Below are 24,756 nucleotides of genomic sequence, written 5' to 3'. Positions count from 1 at the left end.
TTTTCTGCGTGGATTTTAATTCCTACTCCAAATTTTTCTTTTGTATCCTTTACTGGTTACTCAACATACAGATTGAATAACATCGGAGGTAGGCAACAGGACTGTCTCACTCCCCTCCCAACCACTGCTTTCCCTTTCATGTCCCTCGCCTCTTATAACTGCTATCTGGTTTGTGTACGAATTGTAAATAGCCTTTCGCTCCCTGTATTTCACCCGTCCCACCTTCAGAATCTGAAAAATATGGCTCTGAGCACTATAGGACTTAACATCTGAGGTCATGAGTCCCCTAGTCTTAGTACTATTTAAATCTAACAAACCTAAGAACATCACACACATCCATGCCCCAGGCTGATTCGAACCTGCGACCGTAGCAGCAGCGCGATTCCGGATTGAAACGCCTAGAACCGCACAGACACATCGGCCGGCTTAGAATTTGATTTGAAAGAGAGTATTCCAGTCAACATTGTAAAAAGCTTTCTCTAAGTCTACAAACGCTAGAAACGTAGGTTTGCCTTTCCTTAACTGTCTTGTAAGATAATTCGTAGATTCAGTATTGCCTCACGTGTTCCAACATTACTACTAAATTCGAACCGATCTTCCCCAAGGTCGACTTCTACCACATTTTCCATTCGTCTGTACTAGTTAAGGCTATAAAAAATGAAGACTGTGTGACGTAATTCGTACTTGACTGCGATCAGCTGATTTTAGCGATCCAATGAAATTGTTATATAAGACGTGCACAGAGTTTCTTGAGCGAAACTGTTCTACCGAGAAGCGACTGAAGATTCAGTTAAGATGGTTAAGCATTATCGCAGTTAAATGCAAAATGTTTTGATTCTTACAACCTTGGCTTGAAGTGAGTTATCATCCGAAGCCCCAATAAAAGAAGTAAATAAACAAAACAAGCGCCGTACTGTTTTGACGCTGTAGACGCCGCAGGCGCGCCGCTACCACCTTGACTGCGCGGCACCACGGTAGTCTCCGAGACTGAGCAGAGATGCCACCGCCAGCCGGGATTTCCGCCAATGAGGGAGCCGGACGGGTCGGCGACCCAGCAGTAGCTGCTGCGGTGTAGAGGCGCCGACAGCAGCAGTAGCAGCATCAGCGGCAGCAGCAACAGCAGCAGGCATGTCCTCCGTCCACGACTACAACAGGGCCGAGGTCCCCGGCAGATCGGTAAGTCCACTGTTCCAGCACACACGCCGATGGCTCCTGCTGTTCCACACACCACGGCGTGTATCTCTTTCCGATAGTTAACCGACCTCCAATTTGAGTTTTAATATCCACTGTAGTGATTCTCAATCTTTGTACGACCGTTACCCTTCAACGAAAACAGATGGCGGCTAATACCCCAAACAAAGTTCAGCACCTACCTAAACTTTAGATAAATAGCAACAAAAGTTGACACTCATATTTTGAAAATGACTTACGATGCTTAATAACTACCGCGAAAGGCGAAGGTACCGAGTTCGAGTGTCTGACAGGCACACAGTTTTAATCTGCTAGGCAGTTTCATATCAGCGCACACTCCGCTGCAGAGTGAAAATTTCATTCTGGAAACATCCCCCAGGCTGTGGCTCCGCAATATCCTTTCTTTCAGGAGTGCTAGTTCTGCAAGGTTCGCAGGAGAGCTTCTGTAAGGTTTGGAAGGTAGGAGACGAGGTACTGGCAGAAGTAAAGCTGTGAGGACGGGGTGTGAGTCGTGCTTCGGTAGCTCAGATGGTAGAGCACTTGTCCACGAAAGGCACAGCTCCTGAGTTCGAGTCTCGGTCCGGCACACAGTTTTTATCTGCCAGGAAGTTTCATATGAGCGCACACTCCGCTGCAGAGTGAAAATGTCATTCTGGAATGATGCATAATGTTTTGTTAATATTCGAGGAAATAAAGCTACGATGTTTTTATAGATTTTTTATGGTAGCTGAAAATTAGAGAGTCAGGCATTCTGTTCTGCTTACAGGGACTGGCTTTTAAGTTTTAATTACAGACCCATATCAGTGACGGCGATTTGTGGTAGGATTTTGGGACATTTATTGTGTCCGAAGATTTACTGCCAAGTGGTCAGTACGCATTGCGAAAATATCGTTCTTATGAAACGCAACTGTCTCTTTATTCAAATGAAATAATGAGTTCTATCAACAGGCGATCTCAAGCAGACAATCTCAGATTTATTCCGTATTCCTAAATTTTTAGAAGGCTTTCGGCGCCATTCTTCACAAGCGAATTGTAATCAAATTGCGTGTCTATAGAGCATCGTCTCAGTTATGCAATTGGATTCATGGTTTCCTGTCACAAAGGTCACCATTCGTAGTAACTGACGGGAAGACATTGAGCTAAATGGAAGTGATATTTGGCGTCCTCCAAGGAAATGTTATAGGCCCTCTGCTGTTTCAAAATGAATATACGGGTTTTAAGGCTTTGAAGGACATATTGCATTCACCTTACAATTATAAATAATACACCAAATGAAAGAGGAACACAAACAGTTTTTCTTACAGTTCAAATGGCTCTGAGCACTATGCGACTTAACTTCTATAGTCATCAGTCGCCTAGAACTTGGAACTAATTAAACCTAACTAACCTAAGGACATCACACACATCCATGCCCAAGCCAGGATTCGAACCTGCGACCGTAGCGGTCGCTCGGCTCCAGACTGTAGCGCCCAGAAACGCACGGCCACTCCGGCCGGCTTTCTTACAGTTATTGAGTGTGAACACCGATCACACATCGAGTCAAAAGGCGAGTTGTTCCGAAACCTTAGTCAATGTGGCAGGAGTAACTGTGGCAGTAACACTGTTTCTTAAGTCGGGTAGATCAGCTGGTATCGGAGGCACGTACACATGATCGCGTCAGATCGTGTGTGAACGTCGAGGTCATGCATAAAATGCTGTGTCAACCGGTGTCTTGCGCCCAACTCACCGGTCGGATACAACATGGTTTGAACAGTCGCGTACTGAGTTATACCAGTGAGGTGGCCCACCATCTTACTCCCAAATAAAGATGTGTTGTTCAGCTTCTTCCCATTGAGGCACGGAACAGAGCTGTAGCACATCACGGTAAGAAAGTCAGTTACAGCCCATTCACCGAGAAAGAAAGGCCCATAAACTTTCCGCAGGGATATTTCTTGGGGCTAAGCGTGAAAGATTCGCACTCGTTCATCACGTTTTTCGGTCACTCTTTGTCAGTCAATACTCTTCCCATTGCGCACAGTTATACAAACAAAACTGTTTGAGTTCATCTTTCATTTGGGGTATTATTTACAATTGTACGTTGAACGTAATAAATGTTCGTTTTCAAACACCCTGTATATAAACGATTTAGGACACAACCTGAGCATTCCTCTTAGATTGTTTGCGGATGATGCTGCCATTTGCCGTCTAGCAAAGTTATCAGAAGAAAAAAACCAATTGCAAAATGATATAAACGGGATATTTGTATAGTGCCAAAAGGGAAATCTACTCTAAATAATGAGAAGTGTCAGGTCATCAACATGACTATTAAAAGAAAACAGTTAAATTTCGGTTACACGACGATTCGCACCAATCTAAAGGCTGTCAGTTCAACTAAATACCTAGGGAATACAGTTCGAGCAACTTAAGGTGGAACGACCACATAGATTGTGGGGAAAAAAACCGACAGCTGTGCTACGGTAGCGGGTCTAGTAAAGAGACTGCCTAGATTACACTTGTCCCAATTGCTGCGCGGCATGCGATCCGTATCATATAGGACTGACGCAGGATATAGAAAAAGTTCAAAGGAGGACAGCTCGTTTCGTATCATAACTAATTAAGGGAAAGAGTGTCATGGATATCAAACGCAACTTGGGACGGTAATCATTAAAAGAAAGGCGTTTTCCGTAGTTGTGAGATCGTTTCAGGCAATTTCAATCTCCCACTTTTTCCTCCGAATGCTAAAATATTTTGTAGGCGCCCACCTACATAGGCAGAAATTATCATCGTCATAAAAGAAGACAAAACATAGCTCACATGGAAAAATTTAAGCATTAATTTTTCCGGCACCCTGTTCGAGAGTGGAACGGTAGACAAATAGCCTGATGGTTGTTCTATGGACAATCTGCCAAGCAAGTAATTGCATTGAAATATGACCATCATTTTAGACCTTGTCGTTTCTTATTCTTAAACGAACAGTAGCTCAGAAATTGGCAGAGCAGCGTGTTTACAGCGAGCTTTTCAGAAATTCGTTTCATTATGAAGTGTTTGTTAATAGATGCAGCTGAAAATGGGTCGTCCGAAATTAACGTTGCCGAATCAAGCACCACATTTAAAATACAGCTCGATGGAATTATGTTTTTCCCCAAATTTATTGAGAGTGTAATGTCCATACAGAAGAAACGGATGTGAAAAAATGGAAATTGCATGTGAAAATTTTTACCATGACCTTTTATGATTTTCGAAAATGCCTAGAATGGCCTAGAATCGTCTAATTCACCATTTGGCAACCGACCAGCTTTAGAAAAGCCAGTTTACAAATGGTGTTCAGAATTTCATTTTAGTCGAGCTTCACGTTAGCGTCGAATTTCGTGAGTGTCGACCAAAATCGGTTGTTATTCCCGAAAGACACCATAGCTGTGCCCAACGTGATTCAACAGGTTTTGCATGTGACCTCCTGTGAGAAAGAGCTATCCTTAGCTATATTAGAGACTACAGTACATTCAATTTTGCATGTGCATGTAACTAAGAAAAGCTTCTGCTCGACAACAATTTCCTTGCAACGAGTCATCGATGAAATCACGAAAAACAACAAATGGTTCAAATGGCTCTGAGCACTGTGGGACTTAAAATCTGAGGTCATCAGTCCCCTAGAACTCAGAACTACGTAAACCTAACTAACCTAAGGACATCACACACATCTATGCCCGAGGCAGGATTCGAACCTGCGACCGTAGCGGTTGCGCAGTTCCAGAATGAAGCGCCTAGAACCGTTCGGCCACACTTGCCGGCCCGAAAAACAACAGAAAACGTCGCATCACTTATTATCATAACAAGGCCAGCTGTCACACAGCAAGTCAAACGATGGGTTACTTCGCAGAGAAAAATTAGCTGGTTAACGTCTTATTTCTGCATTCCCCCGATTTGTCGACTAATGACATCTGTTTGCTCCAGTATATCAAACAAAATGCGCGTGGACAACAATTTTAATCACTTCATGAAGCTGTCGAATGTTTTTAAGGCCATGTTTTTGAGGTATCAGCATCAGAGTGGAAAAAACCTGTTATGCGATGGTTGTCCAGAAAGTAATTTCCGATCGGTCGTGAAATGGAAACCACTGGGAAAATCCAGTAAAGCATTGCACGGATGTGTCGGGCAGTGTCTCTAGTATGCCCGTCGATCGTGTCGCGTCGCTCTTTTCAGTTCTGAGTGAACAGTGAGCACGTAAAGATGAGTAGGGAATTGCGTCTCCCGCCAAGTATGAGGGCTTGGTTAGAGATTTCGCCTGTATCATGCAGCCCACATAACACAACTATCAAGCAGATCCTTCGCTCCAATTTTCGGCCGGACACTGCAGGGGAAATGAAGACGCTCCTGCAGCGTTTCCGATGAGAAGTGTTTGATCACTCACAACACAGTCCGCAATTGGCTCCCCTTGAGTCTCATCTCCGCTCACAAGAACCGCTGGCTATGAAGACAAAATTTTTCCACAGACAACGAGCTGCAGACCAGTGCAGATAACTGGCCGAAAGCACAGGCGGCTGCTTTCTATGACGAGGATATTGGAAAGTTGATACAACACTATCACAACACTCGATGTTGGAGCGGCGACTATGTAGAGAAATAGGTGGAAGGTGTGCCTAACTGTTGCAAATAAAACGTTCCTGGTTTTCACTATGGTTTCCATTTCGCGACCAGTCGGAACTTACTTTCTGGACAACCCTCGTATATTACTAAACGGCCAACCCGGGGCTCTGTCCCAGTTGCAGGATGCCTATCTGACGGCTTCTTTGGGCAACGAAAATTTGATTTTCAGTAGGTCATACAGTTATCCTCCGGATTTAAAAAACTGAAAATGCTATCGTAACAGCTCACTGCGATCTCAGAGGCTTAACAATAAGTCAGGTATGGGTACTGCACTTACAGACAGTGTGTCTTGAGGCAGATTAACTCACAGCATGCAAATTACCCAGAGTACATCCAACCAATATTTGAGAATGAGAGATCCTAGCGACACCCAGCAAACTTTACTCATAATTTAAAATATTTAAGAAGCTTTTATGCTTGACACCACCCCACAAAATGATGACACCGAACATATTTACCTCTTAGGCACATTTTCGTTCTTCATGCAGTAAAAATGCAGCACTAAGCAGGACGTTTCAAATTATAAATTTTTAGTGCTAACTCTATTCACAAAACATTTTGCAGACAGTATCCACATATGTCACTGTACGACACATAGTTTTGGAGATATGACGTTTTATACAGGGGATTTTGAATCTATAAACAATCGGGGTGGGAGTTAACTGGTGTTTCCAGAATTTGTTTAAAACTATGTAAGACTGTGCAGTTTTTTAAAGACAAACATTTTGAGAAATTATACAAGGGTTTGTATCAGAAACATTTTTCTTTCATTGTTGTTGTAGAAAGTTAAGAAATGGTCCTGATATTTCTAGCGGTCTTCTATACAGAGTGTTTCAAAATCCTTTCATCAAACCTTTAGGGGTGCAGAACACGTCACAGGAAGTAGCTTTTTTGGAGACAAAATGTTCGCTGGTACTTCCCGGCGACGCCAGGCATCCTTTGGGATTAGTTATGCCCCTGAGAGGCAGCAGGGTAGGCACTCTGCGGCGTATGCCTGCAGTGTGATTTGCCTGTAATTTAGTAATTTTTTTCACATGAAAGGCGGTAGGCCGAGCCAATTAAAGTTCTTGGTTCGCTTCTAAAACATCTTCCTACTCTTTGAGGCATTCACTCTCAAGGTTTTCCTGTTGAAAATCACTGTCAGTTCACAGGGATGGGAAGTATGGAGCACACCTAATTAGTAGACCCTGATAGTTCTGAAAAAGCTGCTCATCCCTTAACGGGCATATGATTAGTGAAACTGAACAGTTCAAATTTCTAGGTGTTCAGATAGATAGTAAGCTGTCGTGGAAAGCTCATGTTCAGGATCTTATTCAAAAACTTAATACTGACATTTTTACTATTCGAACGGTATCAGAAGTGAGTGATTGTTCGACACGAAAATTAGTCTACTTTGCTTATTTTCATTCGCTTATGTCGTATGGTATTATATTTTGGGGTAACTCTTCCCATTCTAAAAGGATATTTTTGGGTCAGAAACGGGCGATTCGGGCAATAAGTAGTGTAAGATCACGTACCTCTTGTCGACCTCTGTTCACGAGTCTGCGTATTTTGACATTGGCCTCTCAATATATATATTCCTTATTGTCATTTCTTGTTACCAATATTAACTTATTCCCAAGAATAAGCAGCTTTCACTCGGTTAATATTCGGCACAAATCAAACTTGCATTTGGATCGGTCTTCCTTAACTCTGGTGCAAAACGATGTTCAGAATACTGCTGCATCCATTTTCAATAAGCTACCACTAGAATTCAAAAATCTTAGCTGTAATCCACGCGTTTTCAAATCGAAACTGAAGAGTTTCCTCATGGGTTACTCCTTCTATTCTGTCGAGGAGTTCCTTGAAAAATTAAGCTGATTCTTATTGTATTGTTGATTGCGTTTACTTAACTTATGGACTGAATTTTTTCTGGTTCATGAACATTTATTTTTATCTTTTATTACTTTTACGTTGTAATTTCATGTTCTGACACGTTCCATGACCTTGGAGATCTGCTCCTCAATTTGGCCCTTCTGAACTTGACGTGTAAATAAAAATAAAATAAAATAACAAATACGTGACGCCTAGTGTCCGTGGGAAGCGACTGTGAACATTTCGTCTCTAACATAAGCTGTTCCCCATGATGTGGTCTACCGCCACTAGACGTTAGACGCAAAGACTTTGAATCACTCTGTGTGTTCTGTTCGGTTTCAGCCTATGCACGTCATAGGCTTTGCTCCAGATTCAATCGCTTGTGGCATTTCTTTTCGTTGCTACCATAGCCAAATGTCCACTTAATCATCCGTTAGTTTTGACACACTATTCTTAAGGCTTTTTACAACAGCACTGTATAATATGTTCTGTTTCAGCAAAACATGTTTTCACTTTATTGTGATTTTCAAGTCCAAGAAATTTTTCTATGGCTCTCATTTTACTATGTGAAAATACTATTTTATTCAATGAAAATAGTCTTCGATCCAATCAGGAAATTTGTCGCTAATTAATGTATTTCTGGCGACGTCGTGACATATTTTATCTCTCAATGAACGTTTTCAGTTGCTTCCGTAGAACAAATTTTTCAGTTCTGGGAACAATGAAACAGCCTACACTTCAGCCCTGTGTTAGCAAAGCTCTAATTTGAGAAGAAGACTGCCAATCTTATTTTCCACCGTCATAATATTCATCCTGGTTCTTTAGACATCTGTTTGTTTCTCCGAATATCCACAACGTATCTATTATTTTGGCTCTGTCAATAAGTGCACAACTGATTGCTGAAACAATGAGTGTCAGAGGCAGTATCTCGGTGAACTGCTGGACACGACTCAGTTGCGGTTGCTGTTATGTTGCGGTTGTGATAGTTTGTGATAACGCGCGAGTAGCAAATAACTTAGCCCATACAGTCGTTTCGTAAACTGTAGCTTCCGTTGCACTTTGCCATGTGGTAAAGCTCGTATCCGAAAATTTTTTCACTTAGTGACGTGGCCTTGGAACTCCTGAGAGCTTGTACGATACAGTTTGACGCCAGGTGCCGCATGGATAACAATGATAATTGAGAAAAATGCCTGAAGGCGACGCTAGTCAAAACTTTTACGTATACAAGTCTACAGGTCTATTACAATTAATTATTTCGATTGGGAAATATTCTTGCCTCTGCATATGTAGTTAATCGGCGACTATCCAGAAGACAGCCTGGAAAGAAAAAAAAAATGTGCACCGAATTGCCAAAAATGTCAGTAATGCTAGACCCTTTTAAAACATGTGACACGACCCTTTCGAAATGTGAGTTTCCTTTTGCGTCGTTTCCTCCTTATTACACGAATTAATTTTTGGGGTTCTACCTCACTTCATCGATTTACTATTGTCGGACAATGACAGCGGCAGCCGAAAGACTGCGTCTCCGTAACTTCAGATTAATATTTCTTATCTGATAGGTTTTCGCCCACTACTGTTACCTATTAGTAGAGAATAACTTATAAATGCCGCTGTCAGCAAGCGTGGATGTGATCAGAATGACTCAGCGTGAAGACAATGTCTGGAACGGACGCGCATCTTACCTTTTCTAACAGCAATTAAAAAGAAAAGGTACATTGAATTATGTGGTGAACGACAGGGCTGCATCTACATTGTCTGACACATTGAAATACGCGAAATTAATAAGATATGGTGAAGATAAAGTACTAATGACTCACCAATTCATACATCGTAGACACATCACGCAGGCGTATTTATTGAGATGATTACATACTTATGTGATCGTATCGTAAGCGGATACTTCATATACAACTAACGTCGTTTGTTTATTATCACAAACGACTAATATTGTAATGAACAAACAAGTTTCACTGACAATAAGCATTAGATCACTTTTTCTTTGAAGTTATATCGATATTAGCATCAGTACGGTTCTACGAACACAAAATATACAAAGACCTATAACCCCTTCCTTCCGCCTCCCTCCCCCATGACTCTTTAAAGAAATGAATTCCCACGTTTAAAACAGTTTCAAACGTCTTCTTACTTTATGAATGAGTTAGTATCATATGTTAATGTCAAATATATGACATAAAGCAAGTAAAATCCTTATGGAGGAAGATATAAAACGCTAATTACATTGGTTTTATTATTCCTGGATTATTCACTCATAGACTAATGAAAAAGTCAAAACAAAAACCGGTAAACCAAAGAAGTCATAATCCCTTTATATGTTGGTTTTGTGACAGGTATCAGTGAAAAAAAGTTTCGAAAATGGTTTGAAATTATGTGTAAATTTTGTTGGAAGTCGCTAAGCGATCCCATTCTAAAATACTGGATAAAACAGTGTGGGTAATTTGCACGCTGTAAATTACACTGCCTCAAGATCGAGGCACAGTTTCTAGCTTTAATGATTGTCTTATTTTGGTAAACTTTTAACATAAGATTATACGTCTTAATCAGTAGATTGTGATAACGTTTTAAATATATCAATAATTGTAAAGCCGACCATTTTAGAGGTTTTGTAATGTAGATAAACAATCTCTCTCTCTCTCCCTCTCTCTCTCTCTCTCTCTCTGTAACTGTATATACGTCTGTATATGTACAGATACTGGGTATAAAATATTAATACCGAAAACTGACATCATTGGAAGTATACAGTGATAGAAGAAAAAACACGTTCCAGTAAATTTGGATCCGCAAAAGAGTCGACTGCGAGATAATCGCGAATCTGTGATTATAAGCAGCCACTGATTTCAAGTATGAAATAACGTTCTAGTTAGTAAAACTTGGATTAAAATACAGACTTTTAGATTAAGACCCTATCTAATTGGGCTCAAATTTCCCGCAAGCTCTTCCATAACGACATCTTACGCACCAATACGTTTCGAGGAGAATAGGTCAAGGAAAGCCTGTAAATTGGTCTGCGAGAGCACCTGACCACCCTCGTCTGGACTTTTCTGTTCGGGGTACTTTCGGAAGTGAAGTGCACAGTACTCCCACTCACATCATTGAAGAACAGAAACAACAAATTGTATAGTCTTGCCAGACTTCACGAGTTGACTTGGCGGGAGGGTGTTTTTGAAAGAATTCGTATGGCACTGTAGAGACGAGCGCAGTATTGCATCCAAATCCAAACACGATACGCGGAACACCTACTTTAACTGAAAGAGTGTAACGTAAATAACGTAAATTGTAACAGTTAATTTGCTAAAGTGGTTGAAATGACTCAAATGGCTTTGAGCACTATGGGACTTAACATCGGAGGTCGTCAGTCCCCTAGAACTTAGAACTACTTAAACCTAACTAACTTAAGGACATCACAGACATCCATGCCCGAGGCAGGATTCGAACCTGCGACCGTAGCGGTTGCGCGGTTCCAGACTGAAGCGCCTAGAACTTCTCGGCCACTTCGGCCGGCGCTAAAGTGGTATTTCTTGTTATGGTAAGCTGTTAAAATTTGAACATTAGACTGGAACTTAATCTAAAAGCTTACGTTCAAAAGACATCTGTAATGACACTAGCAGGTCGAAACTACACATTCGCACTTATCCCACAAACGGCTCTATGAACACCCATGTTTGCTGCAACGGCTCAAAAATGGTTCAAATGGCTCTGAGCACTATGGGACTCAACTGCTGAGGTCATTAGCCCCTAGAACTTAGAACTAGGTAAACCTAACTAACCTAAGGACATCACAAACATCCATGCCCGAGGCAGGATTCGAACCTGCGACCGTAGCGGTCTTGCGGTTCCAGACTGCAGCGCCTTTAACCGCACGGCCACTTCGGCCGGCTTGCTGCAACGTTTTAGCTTCTGTCGTTCTTTACTTTCATCCTTGTTTTTCGTTGTTGATTATGATACACCCTTCGATTCATCTTCTGGAACTGTGTGGTAAGCGTCGATGTCTGCCATGTGGAGGACCCTGGTTAGATTGCCGGTATTGCCCAGGAGTTTTGCTTGGTGGGAGGTCTAGTGCGGGATGCACTGAACCTCGTGATGCCATCTGAGGAGCTATTCGACCGTGTAGTGGCGGCTCCACGGTTGGGAAAGTCTGCAAAACGATCGAGAGAGAGGTGTGCTGACAACATGCAACTCCATAATGCATCCGCATGGCACCGCAAGGCAGAGGATGACACGGCGGCCGGTAGACAACCCTTAGGCCTGGCGAGGAGTTAGCTTTGTACACTCCAAAGTACACGGTGGCGGATACGTCATACCGATCTTACTAGGAGACCACGCAGCAATCGGATTTTTGTACTTATTTATATTTATAAAACGTGAAGTTCAGAACCCAGGTGTCAGTTACCAACAGTAGCTCAATGAAACTTCCAAAAATTCTCTAGAAAATCGACTTTGAAGTTTTCTGAACGTTTTTACTACCTTACATCTACATCTACGTCATACTCCGCAAGCCACCTAATGGTGTGTGGCGGAGGGTACTTTCGGTACCACTATCTGATCGCTTCAACCCACTCGCGAATAGTGCGTGGGAAGAATTACTGTCGGTAAGCCTCTGTATTGCCTCTAATTTCTCGAATTTTCTCCTCGTGGTCAATACGCGAGATGTATGTGGGGGAACGTAATATGTTGTCTGACTCCTCCTGAAAAGTGATGTCCCGAAATTTCTGTAGTAAATCTCTCCGTGATACACAACGTCTCTCTTGTAACGTCTGCCAGCGGAGTTTGTTTAGAATCTCCGTAACGCTCTCTCGCCAGCTAAAATATCCCGTGACGAAACGCGTCGCTCTTCGTTGGATCTTCTCTATCTCCTCTATCAGTCCTACCCGGTAGGGATCCCAGATTGAGGAACAATACTCAAGAACTGGAGAAACAAGCGCCTTATAAGCCACTTCTTTCATGGATGAGTTACATTTCCTCAAGAGTCTTCCGATGAATCTAAGTCTTGTGTCTGCTTTTCCCACTATCTGTTTTATATGGTCATTCCAGTTAAGGTCGCTCTGCATAACTCCACCTAGATATTTTACGGCAGACGCTGTCTCCAGATGTTTTTCATCAGTAGTGTAGCTGTAAAGTAGTGTATTTCTTTCCTTATGTATGCCCAAGATGCAACATTTATTTACGTTCAGGATCAACTGCCAGAGTCTGCACCATTCATCAATTCTCTGCAGGTCTTTCTGCAAAGCCTTACTATTTTCGGGCGTTGCTACTTTGGTATAACCTGCACCATCCACGAATAGCCTTAAAGGGCGCCCGACGCCTTCTGCTAGATCATTTACATATATTGTGAACACCAACGGTCCTATCACACTTCCCTGTGGTACTCCGGATATTACCTTTACATCTGTTCTCCACATCTTCGTCCTTATCACCGAATATTTGATGCTTACTGCTGAGATTTCTGAAATTTGTATCCCGTCACCCTTGCTGACCAAATATATCTTCCAACTTTTCTTAACATTCCTTGTAGGACCCATCGTCATAGATGCTGTCACAACCTTATGATTACTGTTACCTTCCTCTACGTTAATTGATTCGTAAAGTTCAGGTCTGGTTGTTGCCAGGAGGTGTAAGATTTTACCCTCACGAGTTGGTTCTCTATCTGCTCAAGGTCATTTTCGGACAAGGCATCCAGAACATGCCACACTATTCCCTGTCTCTGTTACCAGTTTCGATGGTCGATTTGTTTCGACAGGCAGCGCCCCTCTGTGGTGGAGTGCTAGTCCGCCATGCAGGCGTCTTAGCTTCGATCCCCAGTCGGTGCGAATTTTTAAACAAATATGCTTGTTCTACAAACATTACCGTGAAACGTAGAAATAGATAAGAACGAAAAGAGCTAGTTTGTATTTTTTAATTTTAACAAATTTTATTGACAATCTTTTGTAAAAGACCACTAATTAAGAATTTTCAATTTCCATCGGTAATTGGGTTTTTGTGTTCAATATGTAATTAGAAATAAGAAGAGGTACATTTTCATAAAAATCCCAATTACATATGTGTTAACTTGATGAATTTCAGAGACGCCAGTATTCGAGCTGAACAAGAAAAGGAAAAAATGATGATCACAACGGGACTCGAACCTGCGACTGAGCGATTAGCAGTCTGGAGCGCTACTGATCTTTTCCCGTCTTTATGGATTTTACACTTCACAGAAATGCTGGTAGAGCTTCCTACTTTCTTTAAAAATTTGCTCTGGCCAGGAATCGAGTCCAGAACTCAGGCGAGCATTCCATCACAGAGCCGCGCTGTTTGTCCAAAAAAAAAAAAAATTATCCTTACTTGAGGGACAGGCGAATACGCTCGAAGTGTAGTATCTGTTCTTATCAGCTTAATATCTGATACGTCTTGCATCTCAAGGGCAGAATACTAAACTCATTTTTGGCTCATGACGGATTGCTAAGGACTTGCTCCATCTCTGTCGCGGGTTGGCCCGTCATTGGCGAGAATTTTTGAGAACTGAACCGAATGCTTTAATTTATTGTTATTTAAGTTCTGAACTTCACTTGCAATAAATATAAAAAAATTACAAAAAATCAGATGGCCCTGTGGTCTGTTTGTTAGTCATGCTATCCTATTCGAATTCCTTACAGTGCGATGAGAAAATCTATATGCCTCGGAATGCACCCGAATCCCTTTTATTATCAAGGTCCCTGTGTCAGGTAACTAAGGCAGAAGAATAGGTAACTCGATTTCCCCGAATACTAGTGTTATAAGTTCATAGAACATTGTTTGGTGTCCTTCCGACGGATGAGAACAGAGTAACACCTCTCCGTGATTCGTAAATATTACAAAACACTAAGTTCGTAGAACAGTTCTGCTCGTAAACTTAATGAGCAGTGAACTAACTTGCAAGACAGGGACGTGAGCCTAACGACCGTGGGCCATTACAGCGGCTAGGATGAGTAATGTAGTTTGTAGGCGGTTTTTCACGCTCATTTACGCAAATGCTGGGCTGGTCCCCAACCTGCGCCTCAGAAAACAAGGTAACGTGCAAAACTAAGTTTACGAGATTCACAGACAGGAGGTTCAAACGACTTCTCTCCTTTGGTTGACTAATGACCGTGGCGACAGGAAGGGCGTACGGCCACGGAGCAAACAATAAAATAAATATACCAAATCACGAAGACAGTGGATCTTATATGACAGGATAAACACCAACAGACATAGAAAATGAATGTGCAGAAGTACGTCCCGGAGAACATTTTTGACTTAGCTACAATATTCAGTTGATCTTCAAACGTTGCGAGCATTACTAAACCATCTGCAACCAACCTCGGGTCATTTTAATTTCGTATTCTTTGTGCACATTATTGCTGCCTACAGGTGTTGGACGGAAATATGGAAACACTGCGAGAAATGCATACTTGAACATAAATACAGGTGCTAACCAAGCCGGAAGTTTGCGCTGTTGTATTTGACCTCGAATGACACCTGTACAACGTCCTAAACACATTACTAATGTCCGCCGTGGTCAAAACATTGTTCTTTGTAGGTGTGAATGCGTTATGTCGGAGCTCTGTGCATTCGAATGTGGGCAAATGGCTGGTGCTTGTAAAATGGGTGCTCCCGTAACCAAGGTAGCTGATGCGGTATTCTGTTTACCCTCGGTACTTTGCAAGGTCGCATTACAGCCAAGTATTATGTCACCATTTTGGCTGATCAAGTCCACCTCACGGTACAATGCTTGTTCAGCGGTAGTGATGCTGCGTTCCAAGACGACAAGGACTGTTTTTGCGAGCACGACCATGAACTGACTCATCTCCCCTGGCCACGACAATCATCACATCTCAATATTATTCAGTCGTTGTGGTCTACTTTGGAGAGAAGGGTTCTCCATACTACCTACCTCCATCATTGTTACTTGAAATTACCACTATTCTCAGGAAGAGTGGTATAAGAGTGCTCTGGAAACCGTGCAGAGCCTGTTTTTATCCATTCTGATACGACTTTTTGAATGACAACGGTTTTTCCCACGCCGTATTAGGCATGGAAATGTGTTGTGTTCTTGGTGTTTTCATGTTTTTCCCTACCCCCTGTAAAACATGTCTACAGTCTGCTCTACGTCAGAATATGCACTGGTGATAGTTGAAGAGGCAGTTGTTATAGACACAAGCAGCACTATCTGAAATGAGCTCATGTGTCATTCGCTTGCCCGTTTTGTGGTCGCTCCCGTTCTTGCTGCTCTCAAGGGCAAGTGATGTTATTTTTGTATCACCTATAATTCGAAGAAGATGTACTGATGTGCTGCTCCACTGATGGAGTTTTTCCAACTATTTAGCTGGTCACTAGACTAGTCCACGTGTTGTAAGTTGCTCTCGAGAGGTAGTCTTTTGTGTCATCAGTCATCTGACCAGTTTTACAAGTCTCACTATGAATTCCTCTACTGCACCCAACGTGGTCAATTATTTGTTGTATGTATTCCAGTCTTCGTCTTCCCCTACAATTTTTACCATCTACGCATCCCTCCAGAACCACTGAAGTTATTCCTTGATGTCTTAACACATGACCTACCACTCTGTCTTTTTTTCTTGTCCATGTTTCCTCGCCGATTCTGCAGAGAACCTGTTCATTCATTATCTTATCAGTCCATCTAATTTTCAACATCCTTCTATAGCGCCACATTTCAAACGCTTCGATTCTTTTTTGTTCCGGATTTCCCACAGTCCATGTTTCACCACCAAACAATGCTGTGCTCCAAAGGTACATTTTCAGAAATGCCTTCATTGCGTTAATACTAATGTTTGGTACCAGTAAATTCATCTTAGCATAAAATGATCTCTTTGGCTCTGCTAATCTTCAACTTATATTCGTCCTCCCTACGTGTGTCAAAACTTTACTTCCAAGGTAGCAGAATTCGTCTACTCCGTCGTCCCCAATTATGGTGTTACATTTATCGCTAGTCTCACTTCTGCTATTCCTCATTAAATTCATGTTTCTTTCTTTAATTTCAATCCATATTCTGTTCTCATTAGACTGTTCATTCAATTCAAAAGATCCTCTAATTCTTGCTCTCTTTCACTGAGGAATCTTATTACTGGGATCCTTTTAGCTGGAATTACAACCTCACTCCTAATCTTTTCTATTATTTACGTCAGTTCTTCTTGAATGTACTGATTGAACAGGAGGGGCGAAAGACTACACCTATTTAATACACTTCTTGGGCAGCCACTCTTATTTTTCCCTCTTGGCACTTCTGCAATGCTTTCTCTATAGTTTTCATCTACTTTTCTGAGAATATCGAACAATTTGGACTATACTGCAGTGTCTATGGCTTTTTACCGGTCGACAAAGTCTATGAATACGTCTTGATTTTTGATACGTCTTGATTCCATCATTAATCGAAATGTCAGAAACGCCTCTCTGGTGCCATTAGCTTTCTCATAGTGAAATTAATATATCTGCAATTTTATTTTCATTATTATGTGTAATAATACTGTCGGGAACTTGGGTGCAAGGCCCCTTTGCGCTGATTGTGCGATAGATCTCGCAGTTATATGCCCTTCTTATCTTCAGGATTGTGTGGATGATATTCTTGCGAAAGTCCGGTGATACGTCTCTAGACTTATAGATTCTGCAGACGAATATGAATGCTTGTATGGTTACCACTTCGTCCCAAATGGTTTTAGAAATTCCGAAGAAATGCTATCTACGTCTCTAGGCTTATGCATTGTGCAGACAAACTTGAATAGTCGTTTGATTGTCACTTCTAGCCAATGATTTTAGAATTTCCGAAGAAATGTTATTTGTGCCTTCTGCCATATTTGGTCGCAAGTTTTCCAAAGCTCTGTTAAACTCTGACTCTAATACTGGATCCTCTGTCTTCCACGTGGAGCCTGGATTTTCTTCTGTCTATCTGACAGTTCTTCCCCGTTGTTGAGGCCTGCAGTGTGTTTTTTCCGCCCATCCGCTTTCTCCTTTGTGGTTAATAGTGGATTTTATCTTTCACTCTTAATATTGATACAATTACTTTTAATTTTATGTAGGGTTTTTCGTATATTCCATAGCCACGTATGAAACATTTTGACATGAAATTACGCTATCAGTCCAATAAACAAGTATTTGTGCGATTTTGCTCTATCAAGCAAAATTATGCGCGTTGCATTGACCTCGAGGTCAGTAGGTCCAAAACGGACTACAGGACTGCTTTCAGTACACATGAAGATTGTACATGTCTTAGTAGACGGATTCGAAGTGACTGTGCTTTCGTTGAGTACAGCGTTTAAAAGATAAATTTCTCTTGTATCGCGTTTAACGTTTTCTACTTGCTTAAATGACTTTTCCTGTCACAGATTCTTATAGTCCAACAAAATCTCTTTATGTTTCTTAGCACGCCTGCTTGCATGCGTTTGCGACGTTTAGTAAAGCATTTACTTTCCTTTCGTCGTATGTCTGGTAGTCCGTCTCCTTACATAGAATGAACCATAACTTCACCGACAAAATTTCAGACGTTGTATTATGGACCAAGTCACGACAAGAAAAAGAGGTCCAATAAACATGGCCTATAAAATGCTTACCTTAAGAGCTATGAGCTTATGTTCATCTTCGATACTGTGTAACATCTTGAAAGTATCTTATGAAAAATATTTAATGATGGGAAATTGCGGGAAGTATCAGCTAAAATGAAAATTATTTTATTTTGCAAGATGAAAGGGTAAGCTCTGCGCTACATGCTATCACTTATTTGTCATGAAAGACAACACCCTATCCATTCGATTCCATTCGATCTTTTTATTTGTTAACAATGCTCTTAGTACTCATTTCATTCAAAATGTGTTCAAATTGCATGTCATTTATGATAAGGGGGAGGATGACTAAATGAAAAGTAAAATGACATCCAAAGTTGTTTAATTTTCGCAAAATTGCAGATATAACATTTAAACTCCTTTTAATGAAATTACTGATTCTTTTTAAGCCTATCACAGACATTAAGCATTAATGAAGTATAAAACTGCTATCACTTTTACTTTTAAATTATTAATCAAAATAGCCTTTAAACTAACAGAAGTGGATGCTAACATCTTGGACATAGGACTGATAAATCGTATCCTTTACGAAAAACTTGAAATCATTGAACAACGAAAATTAATAAACTACCATAATCGCTAAATGCAAGCAAAGCAATACGACAAATACCTTCTGAGTCATTTCTGCTTCAAAATTAAATTCCAAAATCCTTTTCTCCAATTATATTCAATTCTTAGCTATTCTCCATTTCCAGTTTCTCATCTTCAAAAGGGAGCCACTTGCTCTGATAAGGAACTCCTTAGTTAAGCCAACCAATCACCGTCACATCTCGCCCAAGACTCGACTATGACTGACTCTCCCCGCTACTGCTGTTCTGCCCACGGCGCACTACTTTACTCAACAATGCTTTTCCTAATGCTCAAGGACTATGTATCCTTCCATGTGTCCAAGCTTTACAAATGTATCTAAGGAAGTTAAAGTATCTGAAACTGATGTGTTGCGAAAACGATTAATAAACTCGTGCTATGGAAGATTATGTCTCAATAAATCGATACACTACAAATACAGTCGACAAACTATTTTTATAAATAAAAATTGTCATGATATAAGTGGCAGACAAGGTATTCCTCTAAATTGTTCTATAATACAACTCAAATCGGGCTATAAAATGTTCCTAAATCATGCAAAGTATGTGGCTTTCTCCTTACACGAGCCTTTCAACGTCTCTCCTACTGAAGAAATGTTCATTTTAGATCCAGCGTTTACTGGATCTTTTTTCCTTCTTGTTTTGTTTCATACTATCTCCACCGCAAAGTAAGCCACACATTTTTCTAGTCAACCCTAAGCGACGCTTGATGTGATGCGGGTAGCGACGCAACTAGACATAGGATGACTACAAACTAATGAGTTGGAGTTACGAACCACGCTGTACCCTGTCGTAGCCCGGTGGAAGGGTTCGGATTTGGCGGGTACCTGGAGAAGATGACCTGTCATCATGCGTACTGTCAACAGTGAAGTACGAAGGAGGTGGTATTACGGTATGGGGGTGTTGTTCGTCGTTGGGGTATGGTCCCCCTATTGCACTTAAGAAAACAGTAAATGCAGAAGAATATGAGCAATTTTACATACATTAGAGGAACAGTTCGGACATGATGATTGTATCATCATGACGCTGCAACCTGTCGTAAGGCAGCAATGAATTTCGAGAATAACATTCCTGAAATGACTGGCCATGAATCCCTACCTGAAGCCAGTGGTTCATTTGTGGGATGAGTTGGACCGTCTACTGAGCTCGTTTCGTCTATTAAGGAAGAATAGGTTGCCATTTCTCCACAGCCATGCAGACACCTCATTGAAGGTATCCCCCAACACAGTTCACCTTAAAGAAAGGAAAATACGAGGGTTGTCCTGAAAGTAGGTTCCGACCGGTCGCTAAATGGAAACCACAGTGAAAATCAGAAACATTTTATTTGCAAGAATTAGCTACACTTCAGATACTTTTCTACATAGCCGCCGCTCCGACATTTGTCGGGGCGTTATACCAAATTTCCAACACCATCGTCGTAGAAGGAAGCCGCCTGTGCTTTCCGATAATTCTCTACGCTGGTCTACAGCCCGTAGCCTGCGTCCAAGTGTTGTCCTCGTAATCAGCTTTTCATGTGAACAGAGACGACACTCAGGACGAGCCAATTAGGGCTGTGTTGTGGGTGATCGAACACTTCCCATCGTCTTCACTGGCCCTGCAGAGTGCGGTTGAGAATTACCACGAAGAACGAAGTGCGTGGCAGTTGTGTTAGGTGGGTTGCATTCATTAAGGCGAAGCCTCTCAGCGGGCCCTCCTACTTGGCGGGAGACATTGTTGTTCTAGGTACCTTTACTCGCTCGCACTGCGCTCACAACTGAAATGAGCGTCTTGATACGATCGACGGTCATACTAGAGACACTACCCAATACATCTGTTAAAGCTTCATCGGGCTTTCACTCTTGTGTCCATTTCGCCACTGATCGGAACTTACTTTCTGGACAACCCTTGTATACCCCATACTAACATCCGCTAACAATGTCTGTATACTTTCGAACAGATAGTGTATCTTTTCCTCGTTTTCCTGATCTGTTCGTGACTGGAGCGTGGCAGGAATGACTGTTGGCAAATAACTCCTAATTTCTCTAATTTTCTCGTCAATATCATTTCACGAGTCGTATATGGGGGGAAACTAATTTGCTACGTGACTCTTCTTGGAACGTAGTCTCTCGAGATTTATTCGGAACGTTTCCATGAAGACCGATATAAATATTTTTATGGTCCGTGGTGAAGACTGATTGATCGAAACTGATGAAGGCTTATTCCCCCATCAGTTCTTGGTGTTCCTGAAATATTCTTATAATCGTTACCAATGCAAGATGTAACTTTTGCATCTACGTGCAACATGATGTTCCAACATATCTGACGACAGCAATTTCCGAAACGCGTAATACTGGAATAATATTGTCAGCTTGCACTGAGTCAGTGACTTTTTCCTTAGCGACCTATTCAGCATTTTGCAGACTGTAAATATGTTGTTTTTCTAATATTACATTCTCCTTAAGCCAAAATGTAAGAAGAAAAATAAAGAGTGGTAATAAAATACCTATTTGATCTTATAACTGGAACATGAAATACAATATAAAAGATGCTGCAAAGAAATTAAATGTAAGTACATCTGCAATTAAAATTTTATACAACGCGTAATACTGTTCTGTTATGAAATCTTCGGCTCATTGCACAGTTTCCCCTGTTGTAAAAGGGGAGTCCACAGTGAAGAGTAGATGACATTGTATTGCGAACCCGTTTTGATTTAGCGACAGCTCTTTTTTTTATGCGCTTGTTTATGGCAGTTATTCAGGGGATGAGAAACGCTGCAGAGAGAGCAGATCGTCCTACCATTCAGCAATACTCTCTGCCCTACTGCTCTGAAAAGATAGGGATCGTTCCAAAGGATATCTTCATACCATGTTGGGAAGAGTGATGGCATAAGTGATGATAGACTATTAGAGCGATCCTTAAATTTTTTTAACGAGAGCACTTAATGACTGTCAGATCATGAAGTTATGTCATAGTCGAATATCTACAATGATGTGCAAAACTTAAGGACGAAAGCAACTTTCGCGTGTTGTCACTGTAAAGTGACCTAGCTAGATGCAACTTGGGCCATATATAGATGAAACTGCTATATTATAGTACAGTACAGTACAATAAAGAAGATAACTGAAAGAAATACGCAATGAGATCAACATCAACGAGACTTTTATTCACAGAAAATAATCACAGTCAAGTCTCCGCGATTTATGACGGTACAGTGGTATTACAGAAGGCGGAACGTGTTTCAGAATAGGGCGGGTGATCACCAAGGACAATGCCCGCTCTGCAACTTGTTCCCATGCTGGCTACACTTCGAGAGTGTGACGACTGAAATCTTCGCCGACGATCCATACTTGGGAATTTCGCGATTTCCCTGAATGCCGCGATGATCTCTTTGAAAGGATAAGATCGATTCCTTCCCCATTAGTCTCCAATGTTAGCTTTTGCTCAGTCTCTAATGGCCTCATTTCAGACGGGCCGTTAAATCCTGATTTCCTTCCTTCCCCCCAATCCCCCTCCCCAGTTCCTCAGACCGGTTTCTTTACCGGATGGAATGCAGGAAGAAAAATACTGTCGTCACCCCTTTGTATAGCCTGATTGTATATGATTTTTCCACTGCTGTCACTATGCGATATGGACCCTGACGGGAATGGAAAATTTTAAACCATGAACACCAAAAGCTGCCAAACTGTTGCTGCAGTATTTCCATTTCAGTGGGATACGGTTCTGACACTCCACTCCTTTTCACATTCGTCAGACATCAGCAAAAACGCCCTGTGAGTGCGTTAGCGTCTACAGAATAAATGACTGGGCTTAGGAGTGGACCCTTATTCTATGACAGAGCACAACGGTATTTAGCTGTACACTATTTGTTTAATTTCAGAATTATTTTCAAAGAAGTACACCAATTTACATAGGTTGAGACCTGACACATACAGGACAGTTGTTAATATAACATATTACGTCGTGCTTAGTAGAAATAACCCTGAACACAACAATATCAAATTCAGACAGAAGGTTCTCTACAAAATTATTTTTACTACTACATCGTAAAGGTGGCCAATATTACGACAAATCATCCGATTCCGGTTCTAAGTTCGGTACTATTTAGGAGGACAATCAAGTTCTTGTGAGAAGATGCGCAAAAGATTACTGAAGGTTACTCAAGTTCACAGTGGATGCAAGCTGGTGAACCATCAAGTTTACGCCTCTGCCAGCGGCAATTACCTTTTAGTTGCGATGTGCTGTCGGCTGCATGGCTGCTCTCGCCCTCTGAAAATCCTATAGAAAAACTAATCAAAATCTTTACTGAATTTTTCAGTTGAAACTGTCCTATTTTTCTCGTTAGGCGAGAAAACATGCACTCATGCCTAATCTGAAAAATATGGCGATATACAAGTGCATAGATGTTCTCTCAAGAACAGTTAACTCGTACGTGGCTGTTTCGTTTCTCTGCTATCGGAGCTCAACGACTCTGCAGCTAATTTGTAGCTGAATGTCAGCCCCACCTGTGTCCTTCCATGCATCACATCACAGCTTTTTCAGACCAACGGGAGCATTCCTTGCATATCGTGGAAACTACCTCTGCCAATCGCAAAGGGCCTACCTTTAAACTGCATCGAAATATCGCCCCTTTCTACTCCTGTTGGGTTCATTTCAGCCAGTCGGACATTTTGTACCCACTCCTGACGCCCAAAGTTACACACATTCATCATGAGCATACCACGAGCATTTCACGTGATCAACCGCATCGCTGGTCTGCTTGTATCCATCTGGAAATTCCCAACGCAGTTTTCTAAAGAATTTCTCCATCGCCAGCAGCGCTGGCCTACTACCTGCTTTCCTCGATGTTTCGCTCGGCATGTTCGTTGTCCCTCTTGCCGTGGGTAAACAACCCCTTTTGAGAAGCATTTCGTTGTACTCGGGCTGTGACAGCACAACTCATGTCTGCCCCCAAACTAAAACGTTTCCTCCAGCAGCTTTTTTTACCTCTGGCTCATTGAAATGCAGAATTTGTGTTCGGTGTGTTAATACCATCGAATTGAGTGTCATTCCTTTGTATTACATACTGTGCATTTTGACACACATATCCGCTCATTATCACCAAAGTATGTCAGGTGACATATTCATCTACTTGTTACGACTTATAAAATCTCTCATGTAAGGTGCGAAATTGATATTTATTCAAGCTGCCACCTTACACGGTTATTAAACTTTCATCCTTGCACAAACTTATCTGCAGTATTTCCACTAAAGAAAATATCCATTACTACAAATTAAGAGTAGTTTGAGTGTGTGGACCTTCTCAGATAAAAACAGCGAAACACAGCGTGGCCAGAGGATGTGCACGTGCATCTTACCGCTATCTTTGAGTCTCTGAGACAGATCGAATCATCGGCATGAATGGCATGGGAGCATTGTACTGACACATTGCGCAGACAGTTGGCAGTTGTGCAGTAACTGCTTAATGAGAGGTGACAAGATGGCCTCAAGACAACAGTGTGGAGAGAAGAAGATCCACTCCACAAGAAGATTGGAAAACTGTTCGACTGGCTGTGACGAGTAGAGGGATGACAACAGGAGGAATCTGGACAGAAGTTACAGGCAAGGGTGCCACCATGGACTGGCAGGAACAGAGTACTGAAACTGGATTGAGATCTAGACTTGTTAGCTTCGTTTCCCACTGACACTATACCCAGACAGCAGAGACTTGCATGGTGGTGAACCAGAGTCAACTGAGACACTGGGTCTAATTTTGTTACGTCCATGCCCGAGCCTCGCTTCTGTTTGTGGTGGTCAGATTGAAGGCAATCTGTTTCCTGAAGTCAACCCAGGTGAAGGGCCACTTCTATGCAGGGTTTGGTTGCGACAGTGAGTCGTGAGGAAGAGGAAGGGCGATGGAAGCTCAGATATATGACACCAAAAGTCAAATATTTCGCTGGAAG

General features: G+C 41.7%; 1 protein-coding gene and 1 pseudogene across 1 annotated transcript in view; both read left to right on the top strand.

The window, feature by feature from the left end:
- Positions 1-1,054: 1,054 nt before the first annotated feature.
- The window catches only part of LOC124771027 (L-dopachrome tautomerase yellow-f2-like), a 128,875-nt gene continuing 105,173 nt past the window's right edge, over positions 1,055-24,756 (top strand). Inside the window, exon 1 of the mRNA XM_047249268.1 lies at positions 1,055-1,176. Coding sequence (XP_047105224.1) covers positions 1,129-1,176 — 48 coding nt within the window. The 5' untranslated portion in view covers positions 1,055-1,128. The remainder of the gene's footprint in view (positions 1,177-24,756) is intronic.
- LOC124771036 lies at positions 14,015-14,167 on the top strand (annotated as a pseudogene).

This window comes from Schistocerca piceifrons, unplaced genomic scaffold (assembly GCF_021461385.2).
Source record: "Schistocerca piceifrons isolate TAMUIC-IGC-003096 unplaced genomic scaffold, iqSchPice1.1 HiC_scaffold_866, whole genome shotgun sequence".
NCBI lineage: Eukaryota > Metazoa > Arthropoda > Insecta > Orthoptera > Acrididae > Schistocerca > Schistocerca piceifrons.
Note: the sequence above shows the minus strand (reverse complement) of the source record. Positions and strands in the feature narration are given on the sequence as shown.